The 18,270-nt window shown below is 29.5% G+C and overlaps 1 protein-coding gene across 1 annotated transcript; it reads right to left on the bottom strand.

Annotated features, from left to right (window-relative positions):
• Positions 1–7,035: 7,035 nt before the first annotated feature.
• On the bottom strand, positions 7,036–10,787 carry LOC115711687 (myb-related protein 330). The gene is made up of 3 exons (XM_030640066.2): positions 10,573–10,787; positions 10,329–10,458; positions 7,036–8,087 (listed from the first exon to the last, which is right to left on the bottom strand). Exons 1-3 carry the CDS (start codon positions 10,703–10,705, stop codon positions 7,112–7,114), a joined length of 1,239 nt encoding a protein of 412 aa, XP_030495926.2. The 5' UTR covers positions 10,706–10,787; the 3' UTR covers positions 7,036–7,111.
• Between the last annotated feature and the right edge of the window lie 7,483 nt (positions 10,788–18,270).

Genomic DNA, 18,270 nt, shown 5'->3' with positions numbered 1-18,270 from the left:
AAAGATCATTTAATTGAACTTGGAATTGAATCCCAATTAACCGCCCCTAGCACTCCACAGCAAAATGGAGTTGCAGAAAGACGGAATCGCACGCTTTTGGAAATGGCTAGGTCTATGCTTAGTTTTTCAACTCTACCTACGTCCTTCTGGGGATATGCAATTCAGATGGCAACTGACATTTTAAATGTTGTTCCATCTAAATCAATCCCTAAGACACCTTTAGAACTTTGGAATGGTCGTACACCTAGTTTACGCCATTACAGAATCTGGGGGTGCCCTGCTCATGTCTTAAGAAAGAAAGACGGCAAACTTGAGTCACGTACTGAAGTTTGCATGTTTGTCGGTAATTCTAAAGAGACTAGGGGTGGACTATTTTATAGTCGCAAGGATGATAAAGTGTTTGTTTCTACAAATGCCACTTTCCTTGAAGATGACTATATTAAGAATTTCAAATCACAAAGTAAAGTAGTGTTGGAGGAAATGCTTTCAGATATAAGTCCTTCCAATGTTCCGTTCTCTTCCACACGTGAAGAAGACGATCCCACTCGCTCAGTTGAACAAACTGAGAAATCTACTACTAAAGTTTCTGTTCAGAAGACAACCGTACCTCGTCGTAGTGGGAGGGTTTCAACAAAACCTGCTCGTTATGGCTTGGATGGTGAAATCAATATGGTCGTAGGTGACGGTATTGATGACGATCCATTAACCTATAAACAGGCAATGGCTAGTCCGCAACGGAAACGATGGTCAGCCGGAATGGATTCAGAAATGGATTCCATGAAAAAGAACAAAGTCTGGGAATATGAAGACGCACCTGACGACTATCATCCGATAGGATGCAAGTAGGTTTACAAGAAGAAAAGAGGAGCTGGAGGCGAAGTCGAAACTTTTAAAGCTAGACTTGTAGCCAAGGGTTATACCCAAAGAGAAGGCGTGGACTATGAGGAAACTTTTAGTCCTGTTGCCATGCTCAAATCCATCCGAATTCTTCTCTCCATAGCTGCTGCTTTCGATTATGAAATCTGGCAAATGGATGTCAAGACTGCCTTCCTTAATGGGGTACTTGAAGAAACCATCTATATGGAGCAACCAGAAGGTTATGTTCTTCCTGGGCAGGAAAAGAAAGTTTGCAAGTTAAACAGGTCTATCTATGGACTTAAGCAAGCTTCTCGCTCATGGAACAAGAGGTTTGATGAAATCATCAAGACCTACGGCTTTCTTCAGAATGAAGATGAACCTTGTGTTTACCAACTCAAGGAAGACCAAATAGTAGTATTCCTGGTCCTTTATGTTGATGACATTTTGATCATTGGAAACAATGTCAAGAAAATGACTCACATTAAGGAATGGCTCAACACTCAATTCGATATGAAAGATTTGGGTGAAGCAGCCTATGTTCTTGGTATTCAGATTATCAGAAACCGGAAGAACAGATCTCTTGCTCTCTCTCAAACAACCTACATAGACAAAGTCTTAGAGAGATTCTCCATGAACAACACCAATGGGGCAAACATGCCTTCTAGATATGGTATACGTCTATCTAAGGCACAGTCACCGACTGATCCTCAAGAGATAGAGGACATGGCGAGAATTCCCTATGCCTCTGCAGTTGGAAGTCTAATGTATGCAATGTTATGCACTAGACCTGACATCTGTTATGCTGTTGGAATCGTGAGCAGGTATCAGTCTAATCCAGGACAAGAACATTGGAATGCAGTTAAGTATATTTTGAAATACTTAAAGAGTACAAGGAATCTTGTGTTAGTCTACAAGGGTGGTGCTTTAAATCCCATAGGCTACACTGATTCAGATTTCCAGGCAAGTCTTGAAGACAGGAAATCTACATCTGGGATGGTGTTTACTCTTGGGGGTGGAGCAGTGGTTTGGAGAAGTGCTAAACAAACCGCGATATCGGACTCAACTATGGAAGCTGAATACATAGCGACAGCAGAAAGTCGCTAAAGAACTTGTCTGGCTAAGAAAGTTCTTCACCAGCATAGGAGTTGTTCCTGGAATGGAAAAGCCTCTGGTACTACTCTGTGATAACAATGGAGCAATAGCAAACAACAAAGAACCTCGAAGCCACAAGAGAAGCAAACACATTGAAAGGAAGTATCACATTATCAGAGAATACGTGGCAAGAGGGGATGTACTAGTTGAGAAAGTTGACACAGAGGACAACCTAGCTGATCCATTTACCAAAGTCTTGGCCGTGACAGCCTTTGAAAAGCACCGTCAGAATATAGGATTAATTGATATGTACTAATTAGTTTTATATTAGTGCAAGTGGGAGTTTGTTAGGTTTTATGCCCTAAATAAAACTCCATTTCAATGTAATCTATTTTATTCAACATCAATAAAGAAACAGAAGTATTTTTCATTCATTTGTGTATGTTTTGGTTCACTTTATCAATTGCTTGTCTAATTGATTTATAAATTCATCTTAAACCCTTTTCATATACTTGATCATGTTTATTGTGCTGTCATCACATTGGAAAGTAAACATGACTATGTGAATAAAGTTTCCTAGATTTATCAGACACAGGGTTTTACTGATATGATAATCTACAACAAGAGTTTACTTGTATTTGGAGAAATACTATGTTCTTTCCAGAACATTGGTTAAAGTAAAGCTCAGGTTGGATGCATGGAGTATGCATCGGAAGGGACCGATATTGAACTTTGATTTAGGTTTAATTAAACTTACCGTAAAATCTATTCAAGTCAATATCGCCAAGTTGATCCTAGATCAAATGATCTTAATCCTGTTATGATTAGGCTCAATCTTAAAAGGCTATTCGTGTTCTTTGATTTGTTAGTTAAGCCTACTTTTAGGTCAGGGTGATTCGTACATTTTGGGAACACGGTAGTGCAATTGAGTGGGAGCGCTAGCATAAACATGGAATCTATAGCTTCTATCTGGCAAATAGTAAGCAAAGGATGATTTCCTTCGAGCTTGACCAAACGAAAATAAATGGTGGAGATCTCATTTCACATAAGCTGAAATATCATTTATACGGGGTCAAGTGTTTTAAGGATAAAATACATAGTAGGGTGTTACGGTAATTTAATCCATTTACTATGTAGATCATTCATATAGAGGATCATTGATCAAATTAGGATTATAACAATGGATAACTAATGATGTGTCTATATGGTGGAACATATAGAGTATTCTATATACTGAGAGTGCAATTCTAAGTTCTATGCGTGCATTCAACGAAGAATTAATAAGTTAGTGAATTTTAGTACTAAATTCTTGATCTACTTATTGGAAGCTCGATTATATAGACCCATGGTCCCCCCACTAGTTGAGATAATATTGTTTGTAAGACTCATGTAATTGGTTTTGATTAATCAATTATAATTCACGAATTAGACTATGTCTATTTGTGAAATTTTCACTAAGTAAGGTCGAAATTGTAAAGAAAGAGTTAACAGGGGCATATTTGTTAATTATGATACTTTGTATGGTTCAATTAATAAATATGATAAATGATAATATTATTTAATAATTATTTATAGTTATTAAATAGTTAGAATTTGCATTTAAATGATTGAATTAGGAAATTGGCATTTTTGAGAAAATCAGATACGAAAGTGGTAAAATTGCAAAATTGCAAAAATCAAGGCCCAGTCCACCTAGCCTAGGGCCGGCCACTTATGTTATCTTTTTTAAATGATTTTTTCATTATTTTAATGCCATATAATTCAAATCAAACCCTAGAGGAATGCTATAAATAGATAGTGAAGGCTTTAGGAAAATTACACTTTCTGAATCAGAAAAACCTGAGCCTCCACTCTCTTCTCTAGCCGCCACTCTCTCTCTCTCTATTCTTCACCTATATTTCGAACCTCTCTTAGTGATTAGAGTAGTGCCCACACACATCAAGCAATACCTCAATCATAGTGAGGAAGATCGTGAAGAAAGATCATCAGCAAAGGAGATTCAACATCAAGGATTCAGAGAAGAAGATCCAGGTTCAGATCTTGATAATACTCTGCTACAGAAAGGAATCAAGGGTTAGAGATCTGAACGGAAGGAGTCATTTAATTCCGCTGCACCCAATGTAAGGTTTCTTAAACTTTATATGTGTTTAATTTATCGTTTTAGAAAGTTCATATTTAGGATGTTAATAAACATACTTGTGAGTAGATCTAAGATCCTGGTAAAATAATTTCCAACAATACTCTGCTACAGAAAGGATACAAGGGTTAGATATCTGAGCGAAAGGAGTCATTTAATTATGGTGCAACCAATGTAAGGTTTCTCATACCTTTTATGTGTTTATTTTATATCGTTTTAGAAGACCATGTATACGATGTTAAAAACATACTTCTTAGTAAATCTAAGTCCTGGTAAAATATATTCTAACATTATATACGTTAAATATTAAGATAACAAGAGATTGAGAATAAGATAGGAAAGTATTAAATCAAAAGTTAAAAATTAGGAGGTGTGCCTTCGATTTATTCAGCCCTTCTCCCGCTTTAGCGACTTCTGAGACAGCTTTGGTCGCGAATTTCACCACTTTTCTAGTAGTGTGGGCGAAAATAGCCCTAAGAAGTGGAAAAAAAAGAGGATAAGTTTTGATTGAATGTATATATAAATGTATCGTGTAAAACAACAACTAAATATATGACGCTTTTTATTAGAAATCGTTAATATAATTATAATACATATATATCTTTATATATTAAAAGTGCCTATCTAACGGCATTTCTTGGTTTAACATTCTTGGTTTAACAGAATATACTTAAAAATAAAAGAATATTCTGTTAAATTTAACGATTAGGTTTGATCTCCCGTTAAAAAATAAACCCAATAATTAAACCCAAAAAATTAAACAATCTTTTAAATAAACAATCTTCTAAATATTAATAATCTCTTTTTAAATTAAAAAAATCATCTTAGCCACATATCTCTCTAACAAACCTATCTTGGGAGAATATTAATAATTTTTTTATTTATTTTTTAAAAAAGAAAAATATAGATAAAATATCTAGAAAAGATAATATAAAAGAAGATTGATTGTGTTGGCTTAGAGATTTTTGGGCTTGGGCTTAAAAAAATAATAATAAAAAAAAGATGAAATGGGCTGTAATTAGTATTTACCTTATATGTTTGTGCTTATTTTTAGTTTTATTTTTAATTTTACCACCAAGAGGAGAAGGTTGAAAAATATTAGAATATGAAAATATTATTGGTGCTTATTAGTAATTTGCAAAGAATGTGAAAGTCTATAAATATATATTTGTGTAGCTATTATTAAATATGAAATGAGATAATAGAATTTTTTTCAATTAGAAGATTAATGTACATTTTACTATTAATAACATACATTATTATAACACAACTATGTTTTACTTACTAAATATACTGACACATATTTTATTTTTATAAAATAAATCGTTCAAATAATTATACTATTTTAATTATTAATTAAAATAAAAAACTAAAATATTAAATAAAACTAACACTACGTGGCTTGGCACGTAACAATCACCTAGTATATATATATGTGTGTGTGACTATTCAATGGTTATATTTTTATTGTAACCACGATAGTTGCATTATTTTTTACCTATAATAGCAGGTTATCAATAGGTAAAAATTCTCTTTATAGAATTAAATTAATTATAATTAATTATTTTCTTAAAAAATTAATTTTTAATTTGAATATTCAATAAGATTCTTTTTAGCAATTAATATTTACAAATAATTTTATTTTTATATACAAGTTCCTATTATATTTTTTTAACAATTAAATTATTTAATTATAATATTGAGTAATTTGCGGCATAAATACTTAAGTTTAACTCCTAGTTACAAACAAATACCTAAGTTTAGTTTTTGGCGGCCAGTAATAATACCTAAGTTATATTTTTGGATCTCCGTAAGTACCTGAACGTTAAATGTCAAATTATTATCTACATGCCATTTTCTTATTAGTATATTAAACTATTTCTTTTTTTTAAAAAAAAAAAAAAAATCATGACGTGGACAAATTAGGAATTGCCACGTGGCAATTTACATAATATTTAACAGTCAGGTACCTACAGAAGTTCTAGAAATGTAACTTAGGTATTATTATCGCCAAAAATTAAACTTAACTATTTATTTACTGGAAGTTAAACTTAGGTATTTATGCCACAAATTACTCTATAATATTTACAATAAAACTTTTTTTTTTTACAAAAATTAGACTTCATCATATATCTTAATTCAGAAGCAAGCAATAGTGAAGATGAATAACATATAATAATTTTTATCTAAATTAAATTCACATATATCTTAATCGAGATGAGCGGAAGTAAGAACACTCAGAGAAACTCATTTCTCATTTAACCTTTTTTTTTTATTTATTTTTGAGTAAATACATTCAACCCATTTTATATTTTATCACATGATTCTAAATGAATTTTTATTTTAAAAATTTTAAATAAAATAAACAAAATAAATGAGTGTAATAATTTTTAATTAAAGTTACATGTGTAACAAAATTTTAAATTATGAGGTCAGGTTTTATAAGTTAAAATTATAAGAGGTTTCGCCATAAATATTTCCCACATATACTATGTTTTTGTTTTTTTTTTCAAATTTACGGTTTGGGTTGCTGCGGTGGTTTCTATGTGGGTTGCTATGCGGATTTTGGTTGCGATTTATATTGCTTCGTTAGTTGCTATAAGAGTTTCTATGTGAAATTTCGTAAAAATGTAAAAATATATATATATATATTTTGAAGTGTAAAAATAAAAAAGACAAAAAAAAAAAAACCCCAAAAATTAATTGCTAAATTATCATTATTTAGTAACAAATTATAAAAAATTAATTAATAATTAAAATTAATTAAATTTTAAAATATAATTAATCTTAATTAAAATTTTATAAAAAAAATAAAGTACCAAATTACTATTAGATTACAAATTAATTATTATTTATTTTTATTAAATTTCTAAATGTATCACAACAATTCAATAATAATCTAATGATTAAAAAAAAATAAATGTAACCATTATTGTTACAGAAATAATGTAACTATTAAAATCTCCTATATATAAATAAATAAAAACCAACATATAGGATTTTTTTTCAAAACAATATAAATCATTACATATATCTTAAGACATCTTCCAAACAATCCATTGAAAAATGATTTGGGAGCAAAAGCTGCTCATCAAGCGAAATATTGGCACTCTGACCTCCATCTTTGGCATCATCAAAATAATTAAAATTACTTGTGTTTGTATCATCCACAAGAGAATTATCTTCAGCCTCGAGAGTAGCATTGGAACTAATATGGTCATCAAAATGAACCATTTCCAGGCTCTGTTGGCACTCCGCTTCCTCCAAAAGGTCTTCAACATTATAACTAGTAATACTATTAATATTATCATCAATACTTGGTGTGCAACAAAAATTAGGAGAAGAATAGTCCATAGTACGATGTTCAACCCCATCTCGAGCACCACCGCTACAACCACTGCCCATTCCAATGATTGTACCGAGATTTATCTGATTGAGTTTAGAAGCAATTTTGTTGAGTAGTGCCCTGCTGGAAGCCGAAGCTGTAGAACTTGTAGTTCTAGACACATTTAGATGATCATCCCCACAAGCCTTTATAGAAGTACTAACACTGCTACTAGCTGTATCAGTAGAAATACCTTTGTTCATTTGTAAAGAATTTGACGAAATTTCAGTGTCCAAGGATGTACTTATGCTAGCTAAACCTTTTGAATTAGTTGTAGTTGTAGTAGTAATAGAAATTGGCGACATGAGATTTTGGAGACCTCTGTTGAGTACATAATCAGTAGTAGAAGAAGATGATGATGGTGATGATGTTGATGCCTCTTTGGTCACATTGTCACTATTACTATAGTTATTAATGATGTTTTCTTCAGAAATTGCGGTCGAATTAATAATAATATTACCATTATCACTACTGTCATCATCATTAGTTTTATGTCGGACTGGAGAATCTTTACTATTGATTTCTGTTGTTCCTCGTTTCTTCAACCGAGTATTCCAATAATTCTTTACTTCATTATCGGTTCGTCTATACAGGTGTCTCGATATAATTGACCACCTGCCCCAGAAATTATATAAGATCACATAGAATAATATAAAACATTAAGCAGACATGGCAATAAATGCCGAAATATATATAAATAATAATATTTAAATTAAGTGTGTTCATTCATTTTTTCAGTGCCATTGCTTTTCGAATAAATAATGAACAAGAGTTTAAGTGCCTGACCATATATTTTTATTATATATATCTATAACATCCATAATGTCATAATAAAACCAAAAAAACGACTTGTCCATGTCCTTTACTTCCTTTTCTTTTTCACGTTTTTTTTTTTTTTTTTTTTTTGTATTTTTATATACTACTATTTTGTTTTTTTTTTTAATAATATACTACTATACTACTATTTTGTTGGTAAATAATTTTTTGTACTTAATATTTGCATCTTAACATATTCAATGCCATAACGAAGGGGTACTCAATAATTGGTTAGTAATTCTTTTTATTTATTTTTATTTTTTAATATTTTTTATTTTTGTAAATAATTTTTTTGTACTATTATTGCTATGTGGTACCTTAAAGTACTTAATACTATACCGATTCACATTCACAATAATTAGTTAGCAGTTTTTTAAATCATATTAAATCAAAATTTGTGTTAATTGATATTGAGATACACCAATAACGATATATTAGCTTTAGTGGTGTTTGACACCTTAATGTGCCTCTTAACCTTTTTGTTATTATTATGTACATATCTTTATTAACTTTGATTACAATTTTATTTTTTTTGTTATTATTATATATAAGTTTGTAAGAACATCATCTGTAACGGGATATGTAAAAATTGTATTATATTTGAAAAAAAAAATTAACTTGTAATATATTTGCATCACTTTTTAGTATTATGCTCCAAAGTTTATTTGCAAAACTTGATGTAATTTTTTTTTGTTATGAATGGTTGTTAATTTTTGTTTTTATAATTTTTTTTACAACAACATTTTTTGGTATTTTATGTTTAATTTTTTGTACAATATTTTTTTTTCTGGTCAATTATTTTTATTATTGTTAATAGAATATTATTATTTGCCACTTTAAGATGCCTAATACTATACAAATATATGACAATAATTATTAGTTTGCAGTTCCCATATAATAAATAAAAAAATTTGAGACTCGATTTTGAAATACACCAATAACGATATGCCGTAATTTATGGTGTTTACCACCTCCCTTAGAATTTTTTTTATCATCTCCAATAGATAATGTATAATTTAAGCTAAAAAAGATGAGCCAATATTAATTTTGACTCAAATTTTATAATAATGCTCCAATGTATTTAGGTTGAAATTATTCCTTTTTTTATAGAAATATGGTAAAAAAATGTCAATAAAACCATTAAATTTTGATTAAAAGTATATAAATATTCTATTAAATATACAAATAAAATCTAAAAAATGATTAATTAAAGTAATTAGTGGCAAAAGAGTAAATAAAAATGTAATATTTATTGTGTCTAAATTTTGGTCTATTTTATATTTGTGGCAAATTTGACACAATTTTTAGAATATGTACATATCCATGACACAATATTAAATATGTACATATCCTTATTCGCTTTAGTTTGAATTTTAACTTTTTTTTTCAATTATACATAACTTTGTATGTTTTTTTTACTTGTTACGCACCGGCTAGCTGAGATTTTTCTATGGTCTTTTCTCTGATGTATTTTCTCAAACTAAATAAGATTTTTAGTAATTTGTGGCTTTTTTTATCATGATTAGAGTTGTGTGTTTTGTTTTGTTTATACCAATTATTGATATTTGTATTTTTCTTAAACATCACATTTTTTTTCTATTTTCCCAAAAAAAAAAAACTCATTGTTTTATACTATTTCACTTTTTAAAATATTGTTTAAGTCTTTTCTACATTTTTTTATCATTTTTTTTTTCAATATTTTTTTTTAATATTTTTTTCATATTTGTTTATTAGTAAATATATAATATTATAGAAGATTATACCAGCATGTTTTTTGTGTTAGTATATATTTTATTTTATTAATTTTTGTGAATTATTATTTTATTTTTCTTATAAATTTTAATTATTATTTGATAATATTAGAGCAAATTACAATATTTAAATATGTTATCATACTATGTCTTTGATTAAATATAATTTTTTTTCAATAATTATTTAAATATAATTAATGAAAGGAAGATGATTATATATAGAGAAGAGTGATTGGACGATCTATTAAATGAAATATATATATAGAGAAATAGATAGATAGATATATACCTGTTGCCAAGAATTGCATGGAGTCGAATAATGGTCTGTTCTTCCTCAGGGCTGAACTCTCCTCTCTTAATACCTGGCCTCAGATAATTAGCCCATCTCAATCTGCAGCTCTTACCACATCTCGAAAGACCTTTATTTTAAGTAGAAAGCCAAACAAACAACAGTACAACCAAAATGAATCAATAACGATTCAGTGGAAATATATATAAAAAAATGGACATGTTTTTATTACATATTTATTTACCAGCTTTCTGGGGCAGGTGACGCCAGCCACCTTCGCCATGTTGTTTGATGTAAGAAAAGAGTATTTGGTCTTCTTCGGCAGTCCAAGCACCTTTCCTAAGTCCTTTTTGGTCACAGCATGGAGTCCTACCCATCTCAATTGAAAACACTTAATTTCACTGGAAATACTAGTAGAGTGTTGGTTTACTCGTGTCTCGAAAGCACTGTAACTGCTCCATAATTCAAAACAATGTACTGTATTATATTATATTATACGTGACACGCGCAGAGCTTTTCACGAGGCCGTGTGTGGCCCACACGACTTTAAGTTATGTCCCTATCCACCCTCATAATATATATACATACAATTATTACAGCAGAATGGGGTAGACTGGGTAGACTGGGTAGACGGGTTATGGTAGTGTAATATTATTATTATTATCAGTGTAATTATGTATAGGTTTTATATAAATTATAAACAATAAATTTTAATAAATATTCTTAGCCAATCGTTACTTAGAAAAAGTAATTCACACTTACAAAAGAGCCCATCTTTCAAATTCTACCTCATGTTTTATTTTTGTTGGTCTTCATGTGTCCACACAAAATTTATTGTTATTTTTATTTTATTTTAAAAGAAATATTTGTTACAAAAGTCATACACTTAGTTATTTAATATTCATATCAATTATTTTAGGAAGAGATTGTGTTCGGTCTTCTGTCTCCACATTTGACACACTGGTGATGAATAATGTGTTTAGTTTGTGTATTATAATGTTTGGGAAACTTATAAAAATATTAGAATTTGAGTTAACTTTACAAAAATACTGTCACACGAAATTTTTTTCAAAAATACTGTGTTTTTATAAAACACCAGTAAAACACAAAGCAGTATAACTCAAAACAACAGTAGAACACTAGTAAAACACCAGTAGAACACCAGTGAAACTTAACACAATATACTGCAGTATGAAACTTTTAAAAAAACACAGTAAAAAAAGTAAAAAATACCGTCTGGCAGTATTTTTGTAAAAAAATGGCAAAAGTTAGTATACCATGTAAATTTTCCTAATGTTTCTAGTGTTGTTATTAGGCACAATATTATATGGATATGATAAGTTGTTAGTAGTTAGTTGTTTTTTTATATATATTATTTATTAAATTAAAATATGTGATATTTAATATATTTTTTTTTGAGATAAAAAATGCCTTTATATTAAAGTAAAAGTCAAAATACAAAGGGCATTAGAAGTAGAGGCATTTCCTCCAACCATGTACATTTAGCATCCAATAAATGGGCAGCGGTATTAGCAGATCTATAAACATGTGAGATCTGAGCTCCAGGGAAATTGGAAACTAAAACATTAATATGATTCAACAAGCAATGAAAATCAGATGTGAGCTCTCTTGAAGAGATAAACCTTGAACTACTAAAAGAGAATTCGTCTCAATATAATGCACAGGTAATTGAAGATCTCTTAGCCATTGAAGACTATGCATGAGAGTCATGTTGGGTTTTATACCCTAAATAAAACTCTTTACAATCTGATTAGTAATCAATCTAACTTAAATTTGAATATTTTATTTAAATTTAAAATTAAGTTGAGGAATCCTAGGCATTAGTTATTAAAGATTCTTAAGATATTTTTTAAGTTAGTTTTAAACTTAAAATGTAATATTTTGTCAAATTAAGTGGTTACAACTTAATTTTTAATATTTAATTAAATCTAAATTTGAAAATATTTAAGTTCTATAGATTTTTCTATACAACTTAAATTAGATATTTTTCAAATTTTTGTTGAAAAGATACTTAGTCAAATCAGATATTTTCTAGATAGTTATTTCTAGACTACTTATTATTTCTAATATTTAAATAGGAAAATATTATACATTGTGAAATTAATTGTTTAAATAATTAATTTTAGTACAATTTTATTTAAGTATATTTTTTCCTAGTATTAAACTAGAGATTAATAATTAAGCATTCTCTACACTTAATTATTCATTTCTTGAATTTAATACATTTAATTAAATTTAAAAATTAAATATTTAAGTTGATTTTCATCATGATACTTAAATATTTATTTTTCATGACACTTAATTAAATAGAAAATTATTTTTAGGTTGAAATTTAATTTTTCAACTTAAATTTAAATAATTTCCAAAATATATATTTTTCTTTATTTTATTAATCAATTTCAAAATTGCATTTTAATTATGCAAGATGATTTTGAATTTATCTTGAAAAATAGATTAAGTTGTAAATTAATTATTTATTTTAATTAATTCTTGGACCAACTTAAATCAATGATTTTTTCATTTATTGATTAATTTAAAATAATAGAATTAAAGTATATTATTAGAAATTGAATTAATTAGTCAAAGGAAAATCTAGATAGGTGATATTTTTGCTTGAAGTATTTTTTTTTAAGTGTTTATTATTTAGTATTTTCAAAAATTTGTATAGTTTTATACTTTATTTTTCGAATACAATAAATATATTCTTATCAAAATTTATTTTAAGTTGCTAATTAATTTAAATTAATACAACTTAAATTAATTTTTCTTAATATTTATATTTAAAATTATTACTAAGATGGAAATAATTCAATTTATTTCAATCACCATCTAAGTATAATTTTATAAATATTAAATTAAATTCTTATTTTGAATTTTAATTCTAAATTTGATATTTAATGAATATATTTATTAGAATAATAAAGAAAATACATTTTAAAGAATGAGCTTTATTATTATTAAGATATTCGATCTCCATTGTTGGATTTACATTGCGTTTGTTTTAGTGAGTAATCCTCCCTAATGGAGGAACGTTCATTAGCAATTTCGCACCGTTTAATCTTGAAAGATAAGTAGTTTGTAAGTGTTTTATATGGTATGGATCACCCTAATGGTGGCGACCATATTTGACTTGCAAATTATGAAACAATGGTAGAAGCTCATAAGATAGAATAGCCTTGACTCTCGCCTAAACGGGACAACGCTGGATTCCAATCTTAATCGAATAAAAGGTTGCTAGAATGTTTAACATTTTAGATGAGTTGACAACTCTATTCAATAGATGGTAGCTTTGACTCTCGCCTAAACGGGACACTGATATCAGTTTGTTGAAAATTCTTGGAAATTATTTAGGATTGACTTTTTTTTTTGTATTTTCTCTTATCATTCCTACATGCTATGTGCTTATAATTTCTGAATTGATTTTGTGTTAAACCATTATTGATTTCTATTATTTTGTAGTATCCTGTATAACCATGATGAATTCCATGTTATCACTGTTGACTGAAAATAAGCTACATGGATCTAACTTTCTTAAATGGAATGAGAACATTAATATTGCTCTCATAGGAGAAAGTGCCTTGTTTGTGTTAACTGAGCCGTCTCCTGAAGTACCGGGGGATAATGCATCCAAAGCTGTGAAAGAAAAGTATGAGCGTTGGCAGAAAGCAAATGACAAAGCTCTATACTTTATGCTTTCCAGCATGGTTGACACCCTCAAAACTCGGTTTTCTAAAACTGAAAAGGCTGCTGAAGTAATGATGAAGTTAACTGAGCTATTCGGTAGGGCATCTCTTCAGTCTCGCTTTGACGCGACTAAGAAGTATATCAATGCACGGATGGAACCCCATCAAAACGTGCGTGATCATGTTATCCTCATGGCAAGTTATTTCCAAGAAGCCCAGGATCATGGTGCTGAAATGGATCATACTACTCAAGTAAGCCTTATCTTGAATGGTCTGACTCCAGCATTTCTGCCCTATACATCAAATTATGTCATGAATAAGAAGGACATAGACTTTCATGAGTTAGTCAACGATCTTCAAACTTATGAAAATTTGATTGGAGGACCCAAGAAGAAAGGGAGTAAGCCTCAAAATTCTAGGAATGGTAATGGGACGGTCAAACCTGAAGCAAATGTTGCCTCTGCTTCGAAACCCAAATCGAAGAAGAAGTGGAAGAACACCAAAAAGCGTGCAAAAGCCATGAAAAACAAAAAGGCTGCTGCTTCTAGTGATGCTACACTCAAAGGAAAGTGTTTCTACTGCAATGAGAAAGGTCACTGGAAACCCCAGTGTCCTAAACTTCTTGCAAAGAAACAAGGTATTTCTTTCTATAAAATTTAAGAGTTTTAGTGAATTATTATCCAATTGGATTTATGATTCTGGACTAACTTTGTTTATTTGTTTCTTCTTCTTATAGGCCAAGCTACTTGAACTCATATGAGTTGGATCGGAAAGCTAGACCAAGGGTGAAGTCGTCCAAGATGAAGATGAAGATCTTCTATCTATTTTTTGAATTAATTGTTTTAGTTTAAAGACAATTTGGATTTTGAATTTTAGTTAGGGATATTTATCCCTGTTTTTCTCATATTGTTGCAATACATTTTTTTTTATTATTAATAAAGTTCTTTTTATTTTCGAATTCAAACCAATTGCAATTTATGAGATTGGGCTTCATTTACTTTATCTTAATCAACAATTACCACATTATATTTATATGTTTGTATGTGTAAGTGTTTTTTATTATTGATGCAAATTCTATAATATTTACAACTCTTCACAGAGTTATATTAAATAAACACTAGAAACTATTTCTATGTTTATTAATAATTGTTACAATTATTAAGAATTTGTTTAATAAAAGGATCTTTTGATCTGATAGGGGTGGAGAAAAGTTAAGAAAACTATGCAGTTCAACGATCTTTTATATCTAATGAACTCTGGATAGTATTCAACTCCACATAAACTCTATCACACTTAGAGAATCATGATCTTTACAACATTTAGGGGTGGATCATAATCTTTATATACTTAGGGGTGGAGTCTATTCCACAATACCCTATGTAACACATATTTTCTTTAAACATGGAAGTAATATAATGACTTAGCTATTATCAATATAAATCCTTGATCTTGATTGTATGTTCCAATTCGTTTTACTATTGTAGTATAAATTGATACCTATAAAAGTTCTTTGATAATGTTTCACACTACCTTAATTGAGTGGGAGAATTTTAAAATTCTATACCTATCTTCATTAGGTTGATACTTGTGATAGGTACTTAAGAACACTACTAAAAAGCAAATCTAACAATTCACATGGATAGGTATAACTTATCAGAATTATGAGAATAAGATAAAGAACTCTAGTTCAGTCTATTCGAATGACTTGAACCTTGATTTCTTAATTCTCACAAAATTTTATGGTATCTTAATTTTGATTACTTAATCTCTGGCATGTATTTTTCACTTCAAATACTAGTCTGCTATGTTGATGACTTAGTCTTAACTTAAAGATTCAGACTAATACAAAAGTCACAACTAGGTAACTCTCCAAACAATAAAGTGATCTATATGTTAGATATTGAGTGGGAGCTATCTAAGATGTAATCAAATAAGGAACATTAGAAGATATTCAAGAAAGATTTATGAAAGTGATCTATATGTTAGATATTAAGGAACTGTATATCAGTTATCCTTGTATCTCACCAACTCATTCAAAATTATGAGATGGTAGTTACTTTGGGGGTGGAGGAGTTATTCTATAATAATTCAAGCTCTACCAGAGAAGAATTATAACTTTGTAAATTCGAAATTACTAGAAAGTTATATTGCTGAAGAAAAGTCTACACTGTATTATCTCAATTACATATTTTAAAATATGAGAGACATGTCTTCTGTTAATACAGATGTACTTTTAAAACAGTAAAGATTTCAGTATCCCTTGATGAGTAAAGCATATAGTAAAGGATGTTTCATAAGAGTTTTTATGAACTAGTTTCCAGAAGTTTGGGTGGATTCAAATATACTACACTTGATCTGAAGATCAAGACATCAGATTGACTTATTTGCACACTTTGTTTTATATTAGTGTAAGTGGGAGTTTGTTCGGTTTTATGCCCTAAATGAAACTCTTTACAATTTGATTAGTAATCAATATAAGAAATTTGAAGTGATTGTGATTGTGATTGTGATTGTGATTGTGATCATATGAATCAAAAGACTTATTCCCTGTTTCATCAGTGTTTTGGATTTACACTAATGTGATAATCAGCGATGATGTGTACTTACACTTGGAGTAAGTTTTATGTTCTTTCCAGGACATTAGTAAAGTATACTAGTTTCGAATGTATGGAGTATACATTAGACTGGACCGATATTGCAACTTAGTTAAGATATTACAAACTTACCGTTATATCTTTCCAAGTCAATATCAGTAGGTGATCTTAAGATTAAAAGAATCTAAATCTTGATATGCTTAGGCTCAACTCAGGAGTACTATTCATGTTCTTTGATTTATTAGTTAAGCCTACTTTTAGGTCAGGGTGATACGTATATTTTGGGAACATGATAGTATGATTGAGTGGGAGTGCTGAACATAAATATGGAATCTATAGCTTCTACTGGTGTATAGAAGTCAAGTGATGATTCCCTTCGAGCTTAGCAAATAGAAGTAAATGGATGAGCTCTTGTTCAAGTGACTAATTCTTAGATCACTAAAACACCATTTACAAGTAGCTAAGTGTTTTAAGGGGCAAAATACATTAAGGGGTGAGAACGGTAAAATTATCCCATCTCGATGTAGATCATCTATATAGAGGTTCTTTGATCACAATAAGATTATAACAATGGTTAAATGAGATAGCATATCTATATCGTGGAACATATAATATGCTCTATATAAGTCTGAGAGTGCAATTCTAAGTTCTAAGAGTGGATTCAACGAAGAATTAATAAGTAGGAATTTACTTAGTAAATTCGGTTCACTTATTGGAAGCTCAGCATATAGATCCATGGTCCCCATTCTAGTTGAGAACATACTGCTTGTAAGACTCAATAATTGATTCGTGATTAGTCAATTATAATTCTAAAGTTAGACTATGTCTAATTTATGAATTTTCACTAAGCAGGGGTGAAATTGTAAAGAAAAGAGATTCTAGGTTTATTTATTTATTAATGGACTTTATATGTCTAGTTAATAATTAAATTAAATGACAATATTATTTAATAATCTATTTTAGTTATTAAATAATTAGTTTTGGCATTTAAATGGTTAGAATTAGAAAATTGGCGTTTTTGAGAAAATAGAAATAAAATTTGTGAAAACTGTAAAATCAAGTGGGGCCCATTCTCTACACCTTGGCCGGCCACTTTATGTAGAATTCAAATTGATATTTTCATTATTTTAATGCCAAATAATTCCTAACCTAAACCTAGTAGTTGCCTATAAATAGAAAGTGATGGCTCAGTAAAAATCATAACTTTGAATAACCTTTTCTGTCAGAAAATTTTCTCTTCAAAAAAACTGAGCCTTCCCTTTTCTATTCCATGGCCAAACCTCTCTCTCTGTTTTCCTCTTCTAAATTTCGAACCTTAGTGATAGAGTAACTGCCCACACACAGCAAGTGGTAACTCAATCATAGATTGGGAGACTGTGAAGGATCACATTCAAAGAGAAGGACATTCGGGCTCAGATCTTGATTATACTCCGCGACAGAAAGGATACAAGGGTTAGAGATCTGAGTGGAAGGAGACATTAATTCCGCTGCATCAATGTAAGGTTTTCTTAACTTTATATGTGTTTATTTTATCGTTTTAGAAAGTTCATATTTAGGGTGTTAAACAACATACTTGTGAGTAGATCTAAGATCCTGGTAAAATAATTTCCAACAAGCCAAGGCTTCCATCACATGTGGAGAGAA

This window comes from Cannabis sativa, chromosome 3 (genome assembly GCF_029168945.1).
Source record: "Cannabis sativa cultivar Pink pepper isolate KNU-18-1 chromosome 3, ASM2916894v1, whole genome shotgun sequence".
Lineage (NCBI taxonomy): Eukaryota > Viridiplantae > Streptophyta > Magnoliopsida > Rosales > Cannabaceae > Cannabis > Cannabis sativa.
The sequence above is the reverse complement of the archived record's forward strand: the minus strand, read 5'-3'. Positions and strand labels throughout refer to the sequence as shown.

Excerpts from the sequence above, each read along its gene's own strand:
- LOC115711687 (XM_030640066.2), bottom strand. The coding sequence starts at position 10,705 with ATGGGTAGGACTCCATGCTGTGACCAAAAAGGACTTAGGAAAGGTGCT. Across the intron at positions 10,459-10,572 it reads TCACCTGCCCCAGAAAGCTG|GTCTTTCGAGATGTGGTAAG; the intron begins GTAAATAAATAT and ends CTTAAAATAAAG. Across the intron at positions 8,088-10,328 it reads CATGCAATTCTTGGCAACAG|GTGGTCAATTATATCGAGAC; the intron begins GTATATATCTAT and ends TTTCTGGGGCAG.